Genomic DNA, 23,867 nt, shown 5'->3' on the forward strand with positions numbered 1-23,867 from the left:
GATCATAATGTTGACAGTTAAACGTTGATTTAACATCTATCCAACGACTGCTTTCTGGGACAGGAGGAGTCATATGTCAGGTCCCCTCAGACCATTTGGCTCTGGGGGTTTCAGGAGCCCCGCGTCTCTGAAGACACTTAAAAGTTGGGGGTGCCATTCTTGAGCACTTTCGTAAGGGTCTCCGGTGGAAAAGTATGCTGGGAACAGCCCCCTATTAAGTAGCAGGTTCTGCTCAGATACCTCCCCCTTTCACTGAGGCTTTCCCTTAAAGACATGGAAAGAGGAGCAGCTCTCACTGTCTGAGTTCTTCTGCTCTGCTCTGAGATAGAGAGAGAGCTGCGCAGCCGGGAGGCGCCTGTTCACCACACACTCTCTCCTCTGACCATCAACAGGTTAGATATACTTTATTCCTTTTGTCTCTAGTTTCTTTTTTGTCGCTTTAAAAAAAGAAAATAATGTTTTTGAAGTGCTAATTGGACGTCAGGATGGTGCAAATGTTGTATTTTTGGGCTTAGAGCAAAATTAGAAATGCTGAACTGTGGATAATTGATTGTAATACATTGACTTTATAGTAAGTGTATTTTTTCTCAAGTTTTTTATATGCATTTCCCCTCTGAAGTTTTGGTATTCTGGTTCCTTTCACATGATCCACAAGGGGGCGCTCTAGTGCTGCTGTAGAAATGCTATATACAGCTCTGGAAAAATGTAAGAGACCACTTTCGGTTTTTGAATCAGTTTCTCTGATTTTGCTATTTATAGGTATATGTTTGAAAAAAATGAACATTGTTGTTTTATTCTATAAACTACGGACAACATTTCTCAGAAATTCCAAATAAGAATATTGTCATTTAGAGCATCTATTTGCAGAAAATGAGAAATGGCTGAAATAATAAAAAAGATGCAGCACTTTCAGACCTCAAATAACGCAAAGAAAACAAGTTCATATTCTTAAAGTTTTAAAAGTTCAGAAATCAATATTTGGTGGTATAACCCTGTTTTTTATCACAGTTTTCAAGCTTCTTGGCATGTTCTTCTCCACCAGTCTTACACACTGCTTTTGGATAACTTTATGGCATTACTGGTGCAAAAATTCCATCTTCCTCTTGATTTTATTCCAAAGGATTTTTAATTTGGTAAAATAAAAAAAAACTCATTCATTTTTAAGTGATCTTATATTTTTTTCCAGAGCTGTAGAAAGACACAAGTATTTCATTCATACAACCCTGCTTAAAAAAGCATGGCCAGCTCACGATGGTTAATCTAGTTGAACAGATTTGTTTAGTTTTTTTTTTTACCAGCATATGGTATGTTTGAGTGTTTGTTTGAGTTTGGTTAAATGGTTTAGTTGGTCTACAAACATGATAAACCTGACCAAGCATGGTAACCAGTATAACCAAGCTTGATCGTGCTGGATGACCAGCATGACCACAATCAAATGCAACATACACTTTGCTGGTCAAGAGCTGGTTAATTAGCTGTTTTTCTCCTGTCTGACCAGTTTAGACCATTAAAACCCAAACACAGATCTTTAGGCCAGTATAGGGCTGGATTATTAATCTGGAAATTATTTAGTTTTTTTAACTCCTTTATGTGACTTTTCACTTTAACATTTGATCTAGACCAGGTCTATTCTAAACCTTATCTTTACCAAAAATTGTGTGTTGCTTTAGTTTTTTTTATTCCAGCTAAACAGGAGCACATCAAATACTGTACTTAATTAACTGTATATCAGTTGGACATTTGTGGATACGACTGATGACTAAGGATTTAGAGATGACTTACAATTTTCCAAGGGCTGAAATAACTCTCCTAATACGTTTAGACAGCGAGAAGTCTTGTTGATGTATCTCCTAAACTGAATGAGGGTTTTGTCTTTCTAGATTAATTCATGTGCTGCTGACTCTCCATCTAAAAAAATGAAGATCAGGCTGTCAGTGGCCGCTGCGGCCTTCCTCACTCTATTACTAAATACAGCACAGGCTCAAGGTATGGCTATCACACCATCACTCCTCTCTCACTATCAACCTTTCTTACCCTCTCTCTCTCTCTCTCTCTCTCTCACTCTCTCTCTCTGCCTGTCTCTCTCTCTCTCTGTCTCTCTCTTTCTGTCTCTCTCTCTCTCTCTTTCTCCCCCTTTATGTGGGTTTTAATTTTCTCTGATGAAAAGGTTGAATTGTACTCTTGTGTTGCTGCTGTAAAGAGAATAACACACTTTCATGTTCAGTGTTTAATTCTTATTAAACTCAGACTACATTAACCCCATATGGGGACATATGGGGCACAGGTTTATAACAAGGTATGTAAAATGTTATATTTCTCTCCCTCTCTCCCTCCCTCCTCTCTCTCTCCTTCTCTCTCTCTCTCTCTCTCCTTCTCTCTCTCTCTCTCTCTCCTTCTCTCTCGCTCTCTCCTTCTTCTTTTTGCCTTACTGTATCGAATACAATTTTGACAGAATTGAAATTGAGGTCAAACTGTGTAATAAATGCTTATATAACAGATCACTGAAACAATGTATCCAGTGTTTAAAGTAGATTTTCAGAAACAGAGAGGGGAACGTTAATTTTTTGTTAGGGTAAGGCAGAGCATGTCACCAATGGTTTTATGAAATGCTTTAGAGATGAGGTCATCTCTTTGGGCTGGTAATTGTCTCCACTTACAAGTCGGTTCTTGTCTAATGAGTTAGTGGAACAATCTGGGCTCACTGCTTCTGGCTGCCCATGAGGACCTTTACTTGACTTAATGGATCAGAGAGATTAAAAAAAGCTAAATGTAAGATTTAAGACATGAATACGCCCAGATTTTGCCCATTAACTTAAGCCTCTGGCCTACTTTAAATGTGCACTTCTCTTTACTTTAGGATAATTCTTTTAATGTCTACTATTAAGATAATTCAAAGAAATAAATGTGCTATTAAATTTTGATTGATCTCACCACATAGATTTATTTGTTTGCATAAAGGGCACTGTTAAAAAGACTGTGGCATATTGTGGCATATAAAATGTCTAATACATTATTTTTTAAGATGCAAGAGAATGGTTAGTCTGATGATACTATGAAAATACCATTCGCTCTCTTTTCACCACCAGTTACATCTGCTAAAAATGAAAGAATTTCCCTGAAATAATTGCAAGTTGTTTTATCTAAAGATGAATGTGTGATTTTCGTTACCACATAGCATCATTTAAATGTACTCACAACATTCTGAGTGGAAAATTATATGATATTTAAGGAAATAAAGTGGAGCTCGATGCATTTGGGACTTCAGAATGGAAACTTCTGATTCTTTCCTTTGAAAGCCTTTTTTTCGTGGCCATCTGATGTCTTCTCCCATGTATCTTCGGTAACAGAATGGAAAGATGTAATAGGAGAAGGCCAAATTAGACCTCAGACAGCACAAAGACAAAGAGCCCTTTTAGGTTCCTTTGCGGCCATTTTCAAAAATGCTGAGTTGCAATCCATATGGAAAGTTAATATGCGGTAATGTTTAATGTCAGCACGTGCTGTGGAATTACTTTGGCATCTGGTCAGCTTCTCCGGGAGTCTCCAGCCTGTTTTTGGAGCTGCCTGGCAACTGTGCAAGCCAAGAAGAATGCCTGGCAGGGTGGAAATGGACAAGATTGACACTGGCCAGAGTTCCACTGAGGAATTTAAGAGGTGTGCTCCAGATGGGATGTTCCTTACTAACCTGCCTACCTACCTGCCTGCGTACCTACCTATTTATGAATCTACCTAGATCTAAAGAAAAAAACAAACAAAAAAAAAACACCACTTTTCGCAGATGACTATTAAAATTGGCCAACCAAAGCCTTTCTCTGTGGTATTGTTACTTGTGACACTTATTACTAGTTTAACTGCCTTTAAGGCAAGTTTATGGATCACTCTTCCACGCTGGTCCCTCCAAACTCTCGTGCAAGATCACTCATTTTGATTTCTGAGAGTCCGTGAAAACTCATGGTTTGGAGATGGGGCCTGTTCGGACACGAGGGGAATCTGCTCAGGCCTCGTGAGGTTGATGCGCCAAGTTGGTGAGCCACCTTTCCAGCCTCCATGATCCCAAGCTTTTTGCTCAGGTTGTGTATTTTTGTCACCTGCCCGTGCACTTGATGTTATGTAAGCTGTGGCTTTCTTCACCATGTATTTTAGAATGATATTCTGATATTATTTCCACCTTTCAATGCTCTGCATGCTCTTGACCTATCCCCCCACTCTTGGCATTGCATGGAACATAGCATAATATCATCATAATGAAGATGTGCACATTATGTAAAAGATGAAGGCAGGGATGTCTGGAACTAAGCAACAGAATATGAGAGTAAATGTGTTATCACAAGTAATATCGCAGATATGAAGATGTCATCATGATAACACGCGATAAAACTCAAGTGTTCTGTTGCTTTTTATACAACAGTTGTGCAGAGTAAGGATAAAAGCAAGGGTTGGTTCTGAATATTAGAAGTTTGTTTACCAAACTGTAATTCCAGTAGGATAGAGTAAAGCAACTATTGTTGTTAAAAAGGTATCTGTGGTTAGAAAAATAATCAAGTTATCAGATGATTTTTAGCCAATCACATTATGTTCAGCATAACTGTCGTATAATATGCAACAAGTCACGGCCACTGACTCCTTTTTCCACAATTCCAGTAACTGGCCAAGTTGGAGGTTATGCACGTAGAATAGTTAGACCAGCTATGCCAGTCACTAACCTATTAGTTGTGCTTGCTCATGGATCATTAACCTACTGTCAGGTCTTTTTAACCTCTAATAACCTTTCCTTACCATCTGCTGTTCAGAAGTTTGTAATCACTTATATATATTGATAATAAATATATATATTGATGTTGAGTATATTTGGGAAATTATAAATGATGGATAATACTGTAATGTTGTAATTTGATTGATGATGAAGTAATTAGTTAATAATTCATGAAATCCATCAAATAGTCACGTAGCAATCAGACATTTGATGGCTACATTTGAAATGTAAGGAAGTTTGGATGTTATTTTTATTTTCACTGAATTCTAATTGGTGCACGGTTCATTTTACCAGTTAATAAAAAATAATCTGCTTTCCAAAAGGATTCTTACCCAAGGTCATTGTAACAGGTAGAAAGAGTCTTTTGTGGTGTGTTTGCTCATCCATTTATGACTCATTTTTGCACTAAGGTTCTTTTTGGGAAACCCAGCCCAACTCATGAGTCTGAACACATCTTAACAATACAATGGTAGAGTCATAATAGAGTCATTTATTGTGATTCCAACCTTTTGAACAGTAAAGTGTGTATTCTTTTATCCCCTAAAGTTACTCTTATATAAAATATTATCTGTACGCCTTCCTTTCTCTTCACTCACACCTGATGCTGCTCTGTTGGGGCATGCGAAAGCATGCCCAGCTTCTGTACAGATGTCACCTTGGACGTTAGACCCGAGGTATACATCTGTTAGAATACTTTCCATTAGAAGCAGCACGTTTAGACTGCACGTAAAAACTCCTCTGCAGAAGAATATCATTGTGAAATATTTTATGGTGTCTGTATGTGTGGTCCCTCATGTACATGGAAACTTTTGTCCAATGAATGAAGTTGTTTCTCAACAACTTTTTCATGTACATGTGCATGATGCTGTGAGATCCAGTCACAGGAACGGTAGTTTCTTAGTTTTTTTGTTGTTGTCACATTTCTCCTTATATGGTTGGATAAGAGACTCTTATCTATCTTTTTTTTTTTTGTTATGACGTGCACTCTCTTCTGTAGCAATCACGCACTGTCCTGTCACCTTGCCCTGTGTTGTGTGTGTGTGTCTCAATAAAAAAAGGAAGTACACAAGTCTTTCATGACAGATTGTGTATTCTTTTTATGAGGTTTGCAATGGATAATACACTGCATTGATATACTGTGTGCAAAAAAAGTATTACAATATTAAAATCTTGTTAAAATATGTGTATATATACCTGCACTGACAGTATATATACCATATGGTTTTGATTTCTAAAAGGTTCATCTTGACACATTTTAGGCATGCCATTTTGTTTTTGGAATTCCATTGTATAATCAGTATATTGTGAATGAAAATTTGACATTGTCATGGGTTTGGAATTAATTAAATGATTTGATTTGAATTCAATGGTGGCTGAATGGGCATGCCTTGAATTGACTGCATACAGCATGTACTGGATGGTTCACTCAATGTCTGCACTGGGGTTGGGCGGATGAACTGTTCAGAATGGGTCTGAATGAAGTATGTTTTGATCTTCCTGCTTGAGCTGCTGGCTGAGGGATTTCTCGGTCAGTCAACTCAAGCAAAGGCCATTTTTTGCCCAAAAATGGCTTCCCTCACTCATTTCTGTCATTGTGTTGCTGTTTGTTGCCCACGCCACTATGTTGTTTTCTGTGTCTTGCCCAACAACGAACGAGTCAACTTCAGCCTTGAAGTGTTTGTTGTTGGGACTGTTCCAGTTGTCCTTTTACTCTCTTATATACAATATACACTTATTTGACATATTCTACAGTGTTGCTTGATGTGTGTGCTAACATATGCCTGTTCTGTTTGCAGTGGAACCTCCCTCAGACTTGAAATTTAACATCCTAAGTGAAAACACAGTGCAAATGTCATGGAAGAGGCCATCATCTCTGATACAAGGCTTCAGAATACAAGTTGTTTCAGATACAGGTAGGTCTCCACATCTTCCTGCAGTGGTAGGATAATGGCTCATGCTGGTTTATCTCTCATCATCTTATCATGTGACACTTTTATTTGGTGCTTCTTCCAGATGATACTAAAGATCTGACTCTGCCTGCCTCGGCCACAAGCACAGAAATTACAAAGCTCACTCCGGACGTTGATTACTCAGTATCAATCAACTCCTTTTATGGCTCAGATGAAAGCATACCCATATTTGGTCAAATAACAAGTAAGTCTTGTAACTGATAACTTCAGTAGGCTTTACACCACTTCTAATAGATGTAGGGTAGAAATTTTACTTTAATCTCAAACTTTAATCAAAATGTTTAACAGTATTAGAAAAATATTTTTTTTTTACCTACCTCCAAAATGCTGTGATAATAATGGCTGTTTGTGATTGAGAGCTATAGTAAATAGTAACACATCACTGTGTGGTTTTTGCACTAAAACCTGTCTTTTGCATTTCAGTTCAGTCCAGTAATGCGAGTGGAACAGCCAGACAACCGCAGGTTACAGATGCTGTCAGTAAGTATGCCCAGATTCTTAATTATAAACAACTCCTGACACTTTTTCCTTTCCCACTGCGTAGATTCATGTAGAGGAAAAAGGAAAAATATAATGATATATTACAATTTTCCTTTGGAATATTTTTCACTCTGCATACAGATGTTATTTTCTGAAAAGTGAATCCATTCTCGTGTGGTTGGAAATTAATGTACGTTCTGTGAGTTTGGAATTGACACAACCTTTTTTTTAAAAATGAAATTCAAGCTTAGAGCTAATATAGGGCCTCAATAAAGACTGTGAGAAGAGGTTATTCCTCTAAACAATTAAAACATATATATGTTCTGTGTAATATTTTCCATAATAAGCTGATTTAGTTTTAGTATTGATTAATGAAAGGGGGAACTTGATTTATTTCTAAGGTAGCCCAGGGAGAGTCACTACACACTGATGGTGAGTGTCAGAAACTGTTGGACACACCCAGTATGCAAATAGATTGTGACAGAAGCCAATGGAAAAGAAGCTACCAATGGCAACAGACTAAACTCAGTTATTATAAGTTGGTTCAACTCAAAGATCTCAGTTTGAATGTATATGTGCCCACAAATGTTCAACTAACTCAAAATAGTTGAGTATTGTTTAGAAATATCCAATTTTATGTAAAACAGACTTAAATCATTTGAGTTCAAACAACGTATGGGTTTACAGTGTACTGCTATACAGGTAGCCAGGAGATATAAAATGTGAAAGTGCAAAATAAGTCCAGAAAAATCTTAAAAAAATTTTTTTTGAAGGCTTAAACATTGGCCTTCATTCAACTTTGTTTAAATCCAACAAGAAGCTCTAGAACAGGGAGAGGTATCTTAAAGCTCCCAGTAAGGTTGTATTGTGTACAGTTATAACTGATGAGAAGGCAACCATTTTTCTTATGGGTTTAAAAGTCTGGATAAAGTCATTGTGGACCTAGACTTGAGGATTTCCAAGTTGAATTTGGGACACTTGTGCATTCTTGTCTAAAGAAATGGAAATATGTTCAGTGGAGGTTCTCATTTCCATGGACAGCTGTGGATTTCGGGTTGAAATGATCCCAAAGGAATGACCTCAACATATTTACTAATGACTCATGCCAATTACCTCAATAGAACCATTCAGGGTAAAAGATACTTAGTTGCATATCCGATCACTTTGTGAGAGTGCTCTATCTGTTTTTGCCCCTGAGAAAAGAGTCGTTGCTAAAGCAACAAGTTCATTAAGACAAACATAAATTCTCAGTTGTATTGTTGCCTTTTATGGAAGAGCAAAATGTGTATGCCCTATTTTTATCTGATTAATGCCTTAGATCAAGGAAACAACAAACTATTATTCACAGTTTTGTCACATTTATCCTGATTGTAGTTTAAGATAATGCAAGGCGGAGAAGCTTTTATCATTTTTATTAATAAAAGTGTTGTACACTCATCTTCTGTTTTTCTCTTTTGCCTTCTCTCTTCTGTGAGCAGAGTGCTCAGTGGGCGCTATAGCAGATCTGGTTTTCCTGGTGGATGGTTCCTGGAGTGTGGGAAGGGAAAATTTCAAATTCATCCGGAGTTTTATTGGGGCCATGGCGGGAGCTTTTGACATTGGAGAGGATAAGACCAGAGTGGCTGTGGTGCAGTACAGCACAGACACCAGGACAGAGTTCAACCTTAACCAGCATTTCAGACGAGCAGATCTCCTCCGGGCCATCAAGAACCTGCCTTACAAAGGGGGCAACACCATGACAGGTGTGTGTTTATGTACATGTCTCTCTTTTTGACCTCCATGGTCTGGTATGATAAAGACACTCGTTTCAGTTTCCCTCTCCCCATCTTTCACAGTCTAGCAGTATTTATGGCCCTCTGCTGTTGTCTACAGAACTCCTTTTGGTACCTAATGTAAATCTGAAGAAGGAAAGGTTTGAACTTCAGTCTCAGCAACTTAACAAATCTCTCAACATTCATTTTCATCTTAATTTTCATACAAGGTGAAGCCATGGAGTATCTGGTGAAAAACACTTTCACTGAAGCTGCTGGAGCCAGGAAAAGTTTCCCCAAAGTGGCCATGATCATCACAGATGGAAAATCTCAAGATCCTGTGGATGAGTATGCCAGAAGACTGAGGAACATAGGAGCTGAAATATTTGTCTTGGGTAAATCTCACTGTTTGAAAAGTGCAAAGTGTTCTTACAATCGCTGTATAATTACACAGTTATTAGAAACTCCTAATGAAAAATAGATTTTTAATATGCTATCAATTGTACTGTAATTCATTAAGCTTTTTTGTTTTTTTGTTCAGGCATCAAAGGTGCTGATGAGGAGGAACTAAGGGAAATAGCCTCTACACCTCACAACAAGCATATATACAGTGTGTCTGACTTTGATTTAATTAAGGAAGTACAGCAGAGGCTCATCAGAGAGGTGTGTTCTGGTGTGGAGGACCAGCTCAGCTCCCTTGCGAGTGGAGAAGAAGGTATGACCCTGCAGAAGAATGTAGCAGCACCTCAGTCCATCCATTTTCGTCTGCTTCACTTATCAATTTCTGTATTGGCTTTCATTCTATTAAGAACATAATTATTTGAGTTTGTTTATTTGCGCAAATACTCTGACATGGTAAAAGTTATAAGATATCGGGTCACAGTGTGGTGGCTGTGTACGAGGAATGTGGCACAAGGCATTACCACTCACAGTGGACAGCACAGTGGGTGGTAATGATTGTGACCAGCGGCATCTGGCTACAATTGTCTATGCAAACATACAAGCAATTTTAACAAAAAACACAAGCACATTCAATGCAGGAGTCTCCACACGTATATCCCGCAGGCCAGTGCAGTGTTATTATATTATTAACAATAATAGTAATGTCTCATTCCTATATTCAGTTGATCTAACAACTCAATGCAATCATATCTACAGTTGTTGAACCAGCTTCAAACCTCCAAGTGACAGAGATCTCTTCCAAGTCCATGAGAGTTACGTGGGACGCATCCCCAGGTGATATTACCGGCTACAAGCTGCAGCTCATACCCATGCTTGCTGGCAGCAAGAGACAGGAGCTGTATACTGGACCCAGCCACACATCTGTGAATGTCAGGGACCTGTCCCCGGAGACGGAGTACGAGATCAGTTTGTTTGCACTTAAGGGTCTTGTCCCCAGTGAGCCAGTACTGGCCATGGAGAAGACTCAGCCCGTCAAAGTGTCAACAGGTAAGGTCAAGCTCTGCCAGGCCAACATGTAAATCCACAATCTTAAAGGCTTTTTTGTAGCTTGTTATTTTGTAGCTTTCAAGTGATCAATCAATGGACTGGGTGGTCCTAATCCTGAATGGCACTTTTGCAAACTGTAAACTCACCAATTCCAAAAATGCTGTTTATTTCAAACTCTTTTAAAATGAGGGAGGCCTGTTTGTTCAATTTGTATAACAAAATTGTGCACAATACTGTTTCATTTCATTCAAATCAGAGAATCTTGGTGAGTGAAAGAAGCAACCAGGCTAAAACAAACTCAACCAGAACAAACCTTTCTCTCTCTCCTGCTCTTTCTTAGCTTCTTTGGTCTGTTTGTTTATTTAAACTTTTCCAGAACCTCCAAATGTGTATTCTCTGGATGGACACCCAGAATTTAAGTAAATACGATCTTTAGCTTCTTTAAGGATTTGCCAGTTAATTGTTTTCACTTTTGTACATTATTTTACACAAGATTTTACTCTATGTCATCTATGTCCTGTTTCACTGTGACTTTAATATGCTTAACCCACCCTCCTCTGTAGTTCTAGTATTTTGTTCCCTAGTATAGAGATCTCTTAGTAGATTGTCAAATGTATTTATTATCTTCCACAGAGTGCTCTCTGGGAGTGGACGTTCAGGCCGATGTCGTTCTGCTGGTTGACGGTTCATACAGCATAGGACTGGCTAATTTTGCCAAAGTGAGGTCTTTCCTGGAAGTGCTGGTCAATTCCTTTGACATTGCACCCAATAAAGTTCAGCTCAGCTTGGTGCAGTACAGTAGGGACCCTCACACTGAGTTTGCCCTCAACAAGCACCACGACATTGCTGCAGTGGTGAAGGCCATTCGCACCTTCCCCTACCGAGGAGGCTCCACCAACACTGGCAAGGCCATGACCTACGTGAGGGAGAAAATCTTTATAAACAGCCGAGGCGCCCGTGACAACGTACCGCGAGTCATGGTACTCATCACTGACGGCAAGTCCTCTGACTCTTTCAAAGACCCTGCAGCTAACTTGAGGAACTCAGACGTTGAGATCTTCGCTGTGGGGGTTAAGGATGCTGTGCGCTCTGAGCTGGAGGCCATCGCCAACCCCCCTGCTGACAACCATGTGTTTGAGGTGGAAGACTTTGATGCCTTCGCAAGGATTTCCAAGGAGCTGACTCAGTCCATCTGCCTCAGGATAGAACAGGAGCTCCTCAACATCAAAAAGAGAAGTACGAAAACACGCATGTCCCTTTGGCTATGTTTTGTAATAAAAACAAGCTGTACAGTTAGTCAAAAATGCAGCATATCAAAGCAACGTGATATTTTACAGCTGAGAAAATTTTTTTCTGTCAGTCTATTTATTAGAAAAAAATCACTCAATATAATTGTTTGCTGATGTTTTTAAAAGGCAAAAAATGAAGTAGCAATGTTTGTATTGTGCTGTCAATATGTTTCGCAAAGAACTAAGTAATTAAGAAGGTAAAGGGTCAAGGGAGTCAAGATGAATTCAATAAACAAACGCCATCAAATAGAAAAAAAAAATTAAGAACAACTAGTTGTTTTGCTTTTATGGTAATACTTAGATTTATGCATTTAAAAACTGAGGACTGAGGGGAGATTTCATATCAGAGACCTTAAGAGAGTTTGGGAAATTTCTTACTTCATCCAGCTGTGTTTTTTTAATCTAGTTCAACATAGAGAGGCTTTGATTGTTTTAAGTCTCCTACCAGAGCATGTCTCCATATGCTGGGATCTCAGAAGACCCTGTTATAGCATATGTTGTCACTCACAGTATTTCAACACTATGGCAACAGCAGGGTCTGTGTTTTTATAACCTTTTTCCCTTTTTGTAGGACCACTTAGTTCCTAGCTTATCAGTTATTAGTACCAGAGTAGCTTCATATTTCATAGTGGTGATGTAATGACAGAGTTTTTAATAAATATATTAATGTTAAATTATAAAAGATAAGCATTTCCTCAGTAGGGACACACCTTTCTCATATAACATCTCTATATATAACCATCACTAAACTGAATGTTTCAGGTTTTCGTTGTCTGAATATATCACCTCTTTCCCCACAGGTTTGCTTCCACCAAAGTCCTTATCATTCTCAGAGATAACATCCCGGAGCTTTAGGGCCACTTGGGTCTCTGATTCCCAAGATGTTCTGTCATTCCTGGTGCGTTTCCGCCCAGCTGCTGATGTCACCGGAGACTACGTCTCTATGGCTGTGCCCGCTGACACCACGACTGCCATCTTGCCGCACCTCACCCCACTTACCACCTATGAGGTTAACGTCTTTGCTCAGTACGACAAGGGAGACAGCTTTCCATTAACGGGAGAGGAGACCACTTTAGAAGGTAAGGGCCCATAAACAAGATGAAGCAAACTCTGTTTATTTATGAGAAAAATTTTGGCAATACATTTAGAATATCGTCACTGTCCAATGAGAAACATGACCAAAATAGTGACTTCATAGGAGAAGGCAAAATTATTCTTTACTTTGAATCGAAGTCAATGAAAATATGGGTCAAATCCAAATATTTTAGAGCATTTCTATTGGTCTATTCGTCCAGAAGTATTTACACAGTGTGCAGAGCAGCTACAGGTCTCGGTAGTGGAGTTAATGACACTGTACATACAGCAGTGCAAAAATATGAAAAAGTTCCATGACAGCATTTCTCCATGGGAGAGGCTCATATTATTCGTTAATTATTAGAAAATGTACACTGACCGAACTGTTTGGGGACACTTAGGGGCAGTTAACAGTTTCCCACACAAAGAATAGGGGATTAAGTCTAGTCTTTGAATTGACATTTTCAGTTTTTGCTACCAATGTAAGATTCTAGTACAGAATCCTAAATCATTTTTCCCCCCAAACAGAGACAGGAGGTGTTCGAAACCTCAGAGTAACAGAGGAGACCACTGACAGCTTCCGAGTGTCGTGGCAAGCAGCTCCCGGCTCTGTTCTGCGCTATAGGCTGTTCTACGAGCCTGTGAGTGGTGGAGACAAGCTAGAGGCAGAGACTGAAGGCAGCCAGACCACCATCGTGCTGCAGGAGCTGTTTCCCATCACCACCTACCGTGTGACTGTTGTTGCTGAGTATGCATCTGGAATGGGCCCCCCAATGAACACTCTTGGCACCACCAAAGAAGGTCAGCACATGTAATGTTTGTTTTTGTGATGTTGCAGATATCACTGTCCTACAAAGCATTTCCCAGCGTATCATGTAGCTTTTTTAAAGTATCATGGAAAGCTGAAGTTGAAACTTCTATTAACCCACTGCACTTAAAAACAAAAACCAAGAGGTTTTACTTGTAAAACTGAACAAACTAATGAAGTAATTTCTTTCTTTTCTTTAGTAATTAAGTTAGTAGGCCAAGAATTTGAATCATAAGGTGACTTTTGTTTCCTGATAGCATAACGTAGCCAGTTTGCACTGCTTTGTAAGTAATTACAGATTAGTAATTCTTAGGGTGTAATTAAAGGTTTCTAATAAGCCCATTGATTTAATAAAACAAGTTTAAAGTCAGTAATACAACATTATCGACAAATTAAACATATGAACATATAAAATTTAGCTAGAAACAGAAAAACAAGTCCTTTGTCTTCATTATTTTTCTTCTTTGCCTGACCAAGGACATAAACTTAGAAAGTTAAAGGTCAATTTTAAGCATATTCAAGTTGAATTAGGTCTTAATTATGCCTGAATTCTGAAAAGACTCTGTGAAGTTTACTTGTGTAATGGAAAGCCATAGTCATATTTAGCCTTACAAAATGTTTAGTTACCGACATATTGACTCATACAAACAATCCACTTTCAGCTAAGGGCTCTCCACGCGATCTGAGGGTGTTTGAGGAGACCGAGACCACCATGAAGCTCTCATGGCAAGCTGCTCCTGGAAATGTGCTTCAGTATCGCATAGCCTACAAACCTGAGGACGGGGAGAGGAAAGAGATTGCTGTTAAGGGAGACAACACGGCGACCATGCTCAAAAATCTGTCACCAGGCACGGAATATGAGCTCTTCGTTAGTGCCCGCTACTCCTCTGGCCTCGGAGACCCTGTCTTGGGAAAAGGCACCACATTAGAAGGTAAGAGATGACTTGCTGTCTGCTTTTAAAGGCTGTGAGTAATGCTTGAGAGTTACACTTTTAATTGCCTGGTTGGATGTTGTGCTGAGCTCATCTAATGAACTACTATTAGGCAGCTGAAGAAGATGCTGTGTGACCCCTTCACTGCAGCAGTTGCTTTTTAGCTGGCATGTGCAAAAGCCATGGAAAAGCCTTAGCCCATGTTACTGGAGTAACAGGCTTTGTGTAAGGCATATACAACAGATGCTTCTGTCTTGCACACATGCTGTTGTTAAAGGAAATATGGGTGGAGTAAACAGAAGCCTCATAAAAGGGAGAGCGCTCTGCTAGAACACATGCTTTCATTGCTCTTACTCTTTTGTGCCTCACTGTTGTACAACAGTCCAAACAGTGTCTATGCGGGATGTTTGATATGGCTTCTGTGAGTATTAACCTATGCCCCTCCACCCAAGCCTTGAAAAGAAAAGACTTACTTTTCTGCTTTACACAACATAAATTCTTCTCTTTTTTTTTACAGTTGGGGTTTTGTGGGATATGAAAACGCAACATTTTATTTGTGCATTTGTTTGTCTTTTGAGCCACCACAAGCATTGAGCACTTTGGGCCCCCAAACCCTAAAAGTTGGGCAGCTGTGGTCTATACAAACAGCAAGGCCACTTATGACACATTTGTAATTGTCCATGTCGCTGTGAGCTTCATCCAGATTGTTTGCACTGGAGAAGTCACAAATGGACAACCTCAAGACTGAAATAATAAACAGAGTGTTGCGAGGACATCTGTTTCTGCTATAAGGAAAGCCCGTGGTGGCATTAGGTTATGACCAGGGTTAAACGAGGTCCTTGCCTGGTCATCTTGTAACAACAGCTCCTCTGTCTGAGCCCGCAGTGAAGCGTCAGCTCCCGTGATTTGTCATGCTTGAATCAGCTCTCGCTGATGAGGAGCTAAATCACTCTGGCGGACTGAGGACTTCCCCTGGGGTGTCTCCTGGGATTCCCCCTGCTGGGTCTTTGATTATGTTCTACGGCACACTGTGAACGTGGTGCAAGGGCAGGAAGAGAGTGAGCTTTGCTGGTGTTGAGTTGCACACTCGTGTTCATATAAGTCATTAGATGGCCCGGCTGTGGCTGGAGAGGAGACGGCCAAAAGGTAATGAGAGAGTGTTAGGAGAGGTGACTACACAGACAGATACCTCCCTAGTGGCAGTACAGGCATTCAGTTACGTATTGATACTAGCATGCTCAGTTTGAGGTCGTTTGGCCTGCTGGTAGTGGAGGAGGTGAGTGATAGCAGGAAGCATGGTGCTGTTCTGCTGGGATTTGCTGGAATTTGGGTTAGTGCCTTTTATCCATTGCTAAAGAAATGAGATTTAAAAATGCGCAACACATTTCAATCTACTTGTTGAAAAAGCATTAAAAACCACCAGAAGCTGGCAGTTTCCATTAAAGTGACTTTTAGACGTAAAATGCTTTATACAATTTCATTTTCTCTATTTTAGTTTATTGACTTAAGATAAAGTGTTTAATGTTTTCATTCTCGTTTGATCCCCTTTTTTCTTTTCATCCGATTTTCCCCATTAGAACCAGTATGTTTTATTGCCATATAGAGCACATACTGACTGACAAATCCAAATGCCAAATCTTACAGGACAGGAACTTTTATAATGTCCCATGACTTTTATCCTGCGTTAAATGTGGATGTGATTTTAAGCCAGAAGCAGCAGGTCACAATCATTACTACTTTCACTGCTGTCCAATGTGGGTGGTAATGCCTTTCATTACATATTTCTATTAGACACTTTAAACTGTGGTTTTAAAAAAATGTTAACTAACTACAAAACGGAAATGGAATATTCCATCTATCTGATTGCTTGATATCTGATGAGCACACCCAGAGTAATCCTCATTTGCAAGATAACACCTGATAACATATACAGGAGCGGGTGTTCCCAATCTATAAGCTGAGGTAACCTTTCATGATCTATTTATGTATACTGCTATCCCATGACTTTTAGTGTGTTAGTATAATTTTTGCCTCAGAAAAGCTGTAGTCGTTTTTGATCATTTCTCTCAGACCTACAAAGGCTAATCATTTCCCATATAAGTTATCTTGCCACTTTTGCAGTGTATCTTCGGTAGACCATTTTTAAAGGCATAGAACACTTTTTGGGAAAACCTTGACAATTGTTCTCAGACATTTACCATATACCTATCCTGTAGCCTTTTTTCATTTTTATTGTTTTCCATTGTTTTCATTTCTGTAAACATTTGCATTTCTGAAAACACACAAAAATGATATTTACTTGGTCAGTTACAGAGAGATCTCCTCACCGTTGACATGGCACTTGGAGTCGTGGCATTGCCACAGATACCACCCAGTTCAGTTCAAATGAAAGACTTGTCTGAACGCAGGTCTTTAGTGCCAGAAACCAAGCCCTTTTCAACTCAAAGCAAAATGTACACAGAATTACATAAAAGCAATGTCTTTATGCTGCTGTGGAAGGTCTGAAACTTTTGTCTGCTGCTTGCGCTTTGGAAGAAAGAGCAGCATTTAGAGTTGACATTAACTAGTGGGTTTTTCTTTTTTAATGCAAGCTCCAAAAGCTCGTCTAAGAAACCAACCCCTTTTCCCACACAGTGGAAAATAAGCATATTCTCCTACAGGACGACATGATGAGTGTTGGAGTTTCTTACTTCAATGGCTCCTATTCACTCTTTATATTGATCATGGAATTTTTTCTGAAGCACTTTACGCTCTCCTTGTTTGGGTGAGAAAGGAACTTATTTCAGCAGATGTTTATGCTGACTCAGTGTCGGATGCCTCCCACACAGACGAGGTCAAAAGCCTAGTTTCTCTCTGATGACACGCTGTCTCCAGGCCAAGCTCCATTTAACTGCACGTCATGGTGGCAAACACAGCTCTCTTTGTGTTAGCCGGCATTGCCTTCCTGGAATCTTTTCGGAATTCGGAAGAGCCGTGAGTTAGGGCCTGCAGGGGCCGGTTGGGATGGGTCGAAAGTGAGCAGTTTTCCCTCCACTGTGGCCCCCTGTGGAAAACTCATAATTTCGTTGAGTACCACCGACAGCTCTTACAAATGAAGACTGTTACCAGTTGGCAGTGGTCAGAGACAAAGGAAGAAAAGAAAAGTGCCTTTGGGCATATTCAGATGGTTGATGTATTAAAATGCGAAGGAAAGCCAAGGCATTTGGAAGCAGTTATTCAACAGAGTGAAGCTGAAAGCTGCCTGCTGTGTTGTCTCAATAGTCTTGGTTTCTTCCTGAGAGCAGGACATATGTCACGCTCTAGAATCAGTGTGCCTCTGTTTATAGTTTTGTTGCAGGCTACACAATGGTGAGATTGTGTTGTGGAATTGTGAAAATGACCTGGTCAGTGCAGTTGGGGATTTTACTGTTAACATTCCTTAAATGAATTTAAATGAACAGGCAACAGTTTTGCATTTTTTAAATCAGTAATCTGGTTTTATTTTATTACACACTTAATATTTTCTGGTAATCTGGTAAAAAAAACAAGAGTATCCAGAGAGAATTAATGGATTAATTAATATTAAGGGATTAATATTTTATTACACACTTAATATTTTCTGGTAATCTGGTAAAAAACAAGAGTATTCAGAGAGAATTAAGGGATTAATATGGTTACAATTACTGTTATTTTTTGTACTTTAGTCCTTGTTTTACATAAGTTTATGTCTTACCCCTGCTACAAATACTGTTATTTATGTGCTTTTGTCCTTGTTTTAAGTTGATGTTCAGTTCCAGTTCCACAACTATGCACTTTAGCATAGTTTAGCATAATTATGTAGGATTATGTAAGATAATTAATGACTTGCAATAATTGTGTGATGATTTGAGCAAGTTTGCATAAGCATTACTTTTAGCTATAATATTCTTATACATCCAATGCTATAAACCTGTATGTAAATTGATAATGATGTGTTACCTCAGAGTATGGCTTTTGAATGCCCATACAAGTATAAGTTGTGAGGCTGAACACTGGACAGCATGCTCATGGCAAATCCTTGACCCAAAGCATCACAAGTTATAAAAGGCATTATCACAGTGGACTGCACATGATTAATAGGGATGAAAAATTGTGATGAGAGATGAATGAAAAATCTGTATGCTCTTATCAGTGGACATGGTGGCAGTATTTACACTGAAGGCTTGTCTGTTTTCTTAAAGTGCAAACAAGACAGAAATAACCTCTAGAGGAGACCTAGAGGTGTGTGAATGTGTGCACATGGCTGAACACCAGGTACATTTGGTTGTGGTTGAATTCCGTTTTGTCTCCTCATGCTCCTGTTGTGTGGAAACTGGGCTGTGCTTGTGTGGGCGGTGCCCTCGCCAGGCTCTGTACCTGCAGGCCAGATCTTTCTGTCTGAGTTTCTTCTATAGACAGAGAAAGTGAGCCAGGAAACGACTTTACCTCTCACTCACCTCACAAACTCAGTGCTCTTCTGCGTGGATCTTTGCCTGCAGTAGGAAGGAAATTTCCAGCTTTCTCAGAAGTTGAAACAGGGCTTGCCAAGAATGCATATGTTTGATAGAGTTCAGATCAACAACTGTAAGCTGTTCTCTAAAAGCCTGGCAGTCATCTGTAGAGTTTCTGTCTTTGGTTTACTACTGAATATTTTGCCCCAGCTTTTTGATGTGCCGTGATATTGTTGTGTAAGTTTGGGCTTCATCCATGATAGTATTGAATGGAGAATTGTGCACCAGTATGAACTTCCAGCAGATCCAGAACTGTTGGCAAGCTCATGTACACATCAGTTACTTGTTTAGGTTCGGCTGTGCTTACAGCTTTGAGGCTTAGGCCATGCAGCAGCATGGACTAGCCATGTTGAATGCTGTGCAGTCAGTGTTATTGTTTCTCATAAATCAAGGTGAATAGGGGGGCTTTAATGAGGCTAAGGTGGACTGCTTTTACTGTTTTGTGGGGGTAGGGTGGGTGCATTGAGCCAGATGAGGAAACAAATGCTCCATGCTCCTTCCCACTGGTCACTCCAACTGCTCCAAAAGGAATCACCTCATTCATAATCAATGCCAACTCAATTTTTCTTCTCAGCTGACACCCATTCGAGTTTGGCAAGGAAATATATATATTTTCTACTTTTTGAAAAGTAAAAAGTAAATGTCTGCTTTTTCTAAAGTGATGGATTGTAGCTTGTTGAATCAATATGTGTTACGTGAGTGGGATTGGGGCCTTCCCTTAGTATCTAGTTTCTTTTTTGAGCACTCCACCACAATGAAGATGCTGAAAGAAACTGGGAAACCAGAGTAGTTCCGGCACATGTAACTTGAGCAGTCATGTGCTTTAGCTCTTTAGCTCTGTCTACATATTAATGATGAAAAGGGGAGCATTGTCTGCTGTAGCCATTAACATGCGGTCTGTTCCTGCAGTTCTCTGGTGAGGTCTGGTGGACTTCTGAGCTAGCATGTGGAGGAGGCCTAGCTTGGGTCTAGTCAGCTTGGCAGCTGCAGTTGCCATGGTGCATTAATTTGAAAAGACTGAAATTCTCCATCAGTTCCTTGTAGAATTCATTACCACTCATGCCTGGATTATCTCTCGCAGTAAACTAAACCACCCAGGGAGCGCAATAACCTCAAGCTGAATAGCAACTTTCTGCCGAGCTGCCTTGATTTCAGGCACACCCACTACTAGTCACTTATACACTTATGATTTGGAAGAACTTGCTAAACAAATTAGACAGACATGAGGTTCCAGAACCCTTAGTATTGTCATTTTGCTTTATCTGAATACTGTTCATCTAACTATTTCCACATTCTCAGACAAAGGCCCATAAATAGTTTATCTTAGCCACTGATTAACCTTCCCAAAAGTTTGCAAGCAAGGCTAGTGTGAACAAAGCAAAGCTTGGTGGGTGGTTGTGAGGGACTGTGGGACTCAGGTAGCCACCGTGTGGTCAGTGAAGCTCATGGATTTCAGAGCCAAAGGCCTTCGCAGTGAGGACATTGCACACTGCCAAATATTCACTGGCAACCTGTCAACGCTGCCGCAAATCACTCCCCCATCATTTCTCTTTTCCCTCTTTCCCCTCCCCTGCTGGCCTCTCAACACATGCTCCAGCTAAGAGAGAGAGCGAGACAGTGAGGTGAGTTAGGATGTGAGGTTGAAAAGAAAGCAGCATCTGCAATTTTAGCGAGCAGAATTTAATGGTTCAAATTTCTTATTGGATGGAAAATAAAAGTGGTGACAGGCTCAGATCCACACACTGAGTGAACGGTTCTGCAGAGCTTTCTCTGGGGTTACGTGCTATTAACCGACCATATCACTTTGATCAAAAGCACCCAAAGGGTTAAGCTGAAAGAGACAGAAGACTGGTTTAGATTTAATGACGTGTCCGCGGAATAACTGGCCATTTTCTCCGAAAGATAACACAGACTGTTTCAGACTGAACATGTCTAACTGACAAATTATTGTGATTTATACACACATAGTGGATATAAACTTTGGTTGGTGTGAATGGAATAGCATGCACTGTAATTGTACAACTTTTGCAACTAGGACTTCAAGAAGTTCAGTGTAAATAGTAGTAAATAATTATACACTTTATGAGGAAAGTCTGGACATTAAACTCTCAGTTTATGAAAAATACACATTTCTAGATATTATCAGCATTTCCAGAACACTGACTAATGGTGTATTTTTTAATAAAGGGAATATAATTAGTCTTGGTAATCGGGGTGTATACCAAAATATCTCATTTTCGTACAATTCTCAGTGTGCCATGCTGTGCATCCTGCACACTATATCCAGGTTCCATCCCGTGCCTAACCCATCAGGACATGTCCTGTAGTGGGAACGGAAATGTCTAGCTGGACACCGCCTGTGTGAATGGGCAGCTCCAAATAATGTCTGGAACTTATTCTACGAAACACGCTAGCTCATAAAAAACAAAACAAAACCCAAAATACCATGTAAACCCCAACGTTACATGTCAATTGTCTATAGCTTAATGTTTCTGAAGGAAAATTGTGTTTGTGAAATTTCATTACACATTAGGTTTATCATACTACAAATTCTTCATGCAGTTTTCTGTAAGGCACTGTGACAGCTGTATCCTATTGTTTTGAGGGAATTTCACATAATGTTACAACCCTACCTGTAAACTAGATTTGGCACAGTGTGTGTGAATTTATATTCATTGTTTTTGACATTATAATAAATGTCAATAATATATTATATATCATGACAGTTTTTAGTATTGCGATACTCTGTTTATATCATATCACTCACCACTGTGATAAAATTTTCCTCATGAAAAACCTATCTGACCTGCTGATTTGTTTTCAACGTTTTCACTTTCTCCTTTTCCGCAGTCCTTGGCTCTCCTAAAGACTTGGTCACTAAGGATGTCACTGAAACCAGCTTTGTTGCCTCCTGGACCCCGGCACCTGGCAATGTCCGTTCTTACCGGGTCGCCTGGAAATCCCTATTCACTGAGGAGGCTGGGGAGAAGACGGTCCCGGGTGATGTCACCACCACAGTGTTGGATGGGCTGACTCCGGAGACACGCTACAAGGTCTCTGTGTATGCAGCCTATGGCCGTGGAGAAGGAGAGCCGCTGGTGGGAGAGGAAACCACAGATGGTAAGTCCATTCTCACCCGTGTAATGTGTCCACCAGACCAATGGACCCTCTTTACCTTTCTCCTCCTGTCTGAGAGGGGCCCCTTGTCCCGGGCTTACCTCACTGCTTCAACAGGGAGGAAAGATATAAAGAAAAACTGTGTATAATGTGAAACTATTCCATGACCTCAGTGGGGAAGTTACTGATTCGAACTGTCTGATTCATTCTTAGACAGTGATGTGATGTGCTTGCTGTGGTAAGGTGTGTAATTGAAAACTTATCTGATGTATTTGAACTTGTTGCTGCTTTCTTTGAGATCTTTGGGGGCCCTCCTTGGGCTTTAGAATGAAAGTTTAAATGTATTTTTTTTAGATAAATGTCAGACAATTGTTAATAATGTACAGATAAAACTGTACAATCTGCAGGACGTGAGGCTGAATTCTGAATACTTTAAAATAAACTTCTCAAATCATTATCCATGATATTGGCAGAACAATATACTTGAGAAATGTATGCTTGGCTTCGGATACATCTGACATTGTAGATACATTTTTAATGACACATTGATTGTCTTCTAATTTAATACAGCAATAACTCTTAAATGGCTGGCCGTGCATGACATTACAGACTCATTCTCACAATATGTATTAGATGTATGGCGATTTTATATTTTACTGCATTTCTAATTTAAATAAATGCATGTTTGACTTCTCCTCAATGTAGGGCTGGGCAATTAGTTGACAATGAATGGAAACTGATATTTAGAACCTCTAACTTAACTTATGTTAACTCTAACATAATAATCTTCGTTGTTTTATTCTGTTAATACTGTTTATAAAAGTCAGTAAAGGTAATATATCTGCTTTTTCGTGCACCATTAGTGCAGTGATTTGCAGTGCACAAAAGATTTCACATAGAACTTTTTGTCTAGTTGTCCAGTCTGATCCAAAAGAAGAAAAGAGAAAGTGACTTATGACTCCTTTCACAAGTTCAAGAATAGCGTCATTGTCGCTGGCCTGCACGCCTACTCCCTCTGAAATGCCACTGTGCATGTGCATTGATGTGAGGACGTGTGAACTGTTGATGTAATGTGTCACACCTGCTCTGAATGAAAAGGAAGATGTGGAAAAAAGGAAAACTATTAAATGCATCATAGATGGACAGGGTCTCCCCATTGTACCTCAGGATGAAATAAAAAAAAAACGCTCATGGAGAAAAATTCACCCTGATTTCCGAAGATTTTAAATCATGATTACCAAGGCCAAATGTCAGAATGGAAAAACGTCACTGTTTGCCCGATTGTTTATTGACTCTGGCGATTCTACCAGGTGCCATATGAGTCAAAAAATGCCTCAGGTAGCACTGGGGGCCTGTGTGCTTTGTTCCCAAGGTCACTTCATTCCCAACAGCACCTTTCATAAACCAGCTCCTTCCCAGTAACATACTGCGTCCGCTTGGGTCAGGCCACATTTTCAGAAACTTGGATGTGGTATTTTCCATCCATAAAACCCCCACTTTGAAAAAGGCTTCAGGGTCTGAAAGTGTTCCGTGGATCATTTAAGGCCCCGACGATTCATTTGGCTTCTCCCCGCACGAAAAACACCCTGGAGTCACGGTATGGAAAGAGAACATTGTGGGCAGACTCAGAATGTTTGGCTTGAAGTGCAACCCAAAGCGTCTGTTCTCACTAGGTCTGGATAGAGTCTTTTCAGCTGCAGGGAGAGCGCTTCGGCAGATGTGTTTTCACCAGCAGT

The 23,867-nt window shown here is 39.8% G+C and overlaps 1 protein-coding gene across 6 annotated transcripts in view; it reads left to right on the top strand.

Annotated features, from left to right (window-relative positions):
- The first annotated feature begins 247 nt into the window (after positions 1-247).
- The window catches only part of col12a1a (collagen, type XII, alpha 1a), a 77,962-nt gene continuing 54,342 nt past the window's right edge, over positions 248-23,867 (top strand). For 2 of the 6 annotated variants that reach the window (XM_007253820.4, XM_049463355.1), the window contains exons 1-14: positions 248-392; positions 1,881-1,986; positions 6,550-6,666; positions 6,767-6,907; positions 7,147-7,203; positions 8,682-8,945; positions 9,185-9,349; positions 9,496-9,669; positions 10,113-10,403; positions 11,037-11,639; positions 12,493-12,771; positions 13,295-13,567; positions 14,237-14,506; positions 21,865-22,134. In XM_007253820.4, the coding sequence (XP_007253882.3) occupies positions 1,917-1,986; positions 6,550-6,666; positions 6,767-6,907; positions 7,147-7,203; positions 8,682-8,945; positions 9,185-9,349; positions 9,496-9,669; positions 10,113-10,403; positions 11,037-11,639; positions 12,493-12,771; positions 13,295-13,567; positions 14,237-14,506; positions 21,865-22,134 (2,974 nt within the window). In that variant the 5' untranslated portion in view covers positions 248-392; positions 1,881-1,916. The remainder of the gene's footprint in view (positions 393-1,880; positions 1,987-6,549; positions 6,667-6,766; positions 6,908-7,146; positions 7,204-8,681; positions 8,946-9,184; positions 9,350-9,495; positions 9,670-10,112; positions 10,404-11,036; positions 11,640-12,492; positions 12,772-13,294; positions 13,568-14,236; positions 14,507-21,864; positions 22,135-23,867) is intronic. The other 4 variants (XM_007253818.4, XM_015607019.3, XM_007253821.4 and 1 more) reach the window with 3 other exon arrangements.

Source organism: Astyanax mexicanus, chromosome 14 (genome assembly GCF_023375975.1).
Source record: "Astyanax mexicanus isolate ESR-SI-001 chromosome 14, AstMex3_surface, whole genome shotgun sequence".
Classification (NCBI taxonomy): domain Eukaryota; kingdom Metazoa; phylum Chordata; class Actinopteri; order Characiformes; family Acestrorhamphidae; genus Astyanax; species Astyanax mexicanus.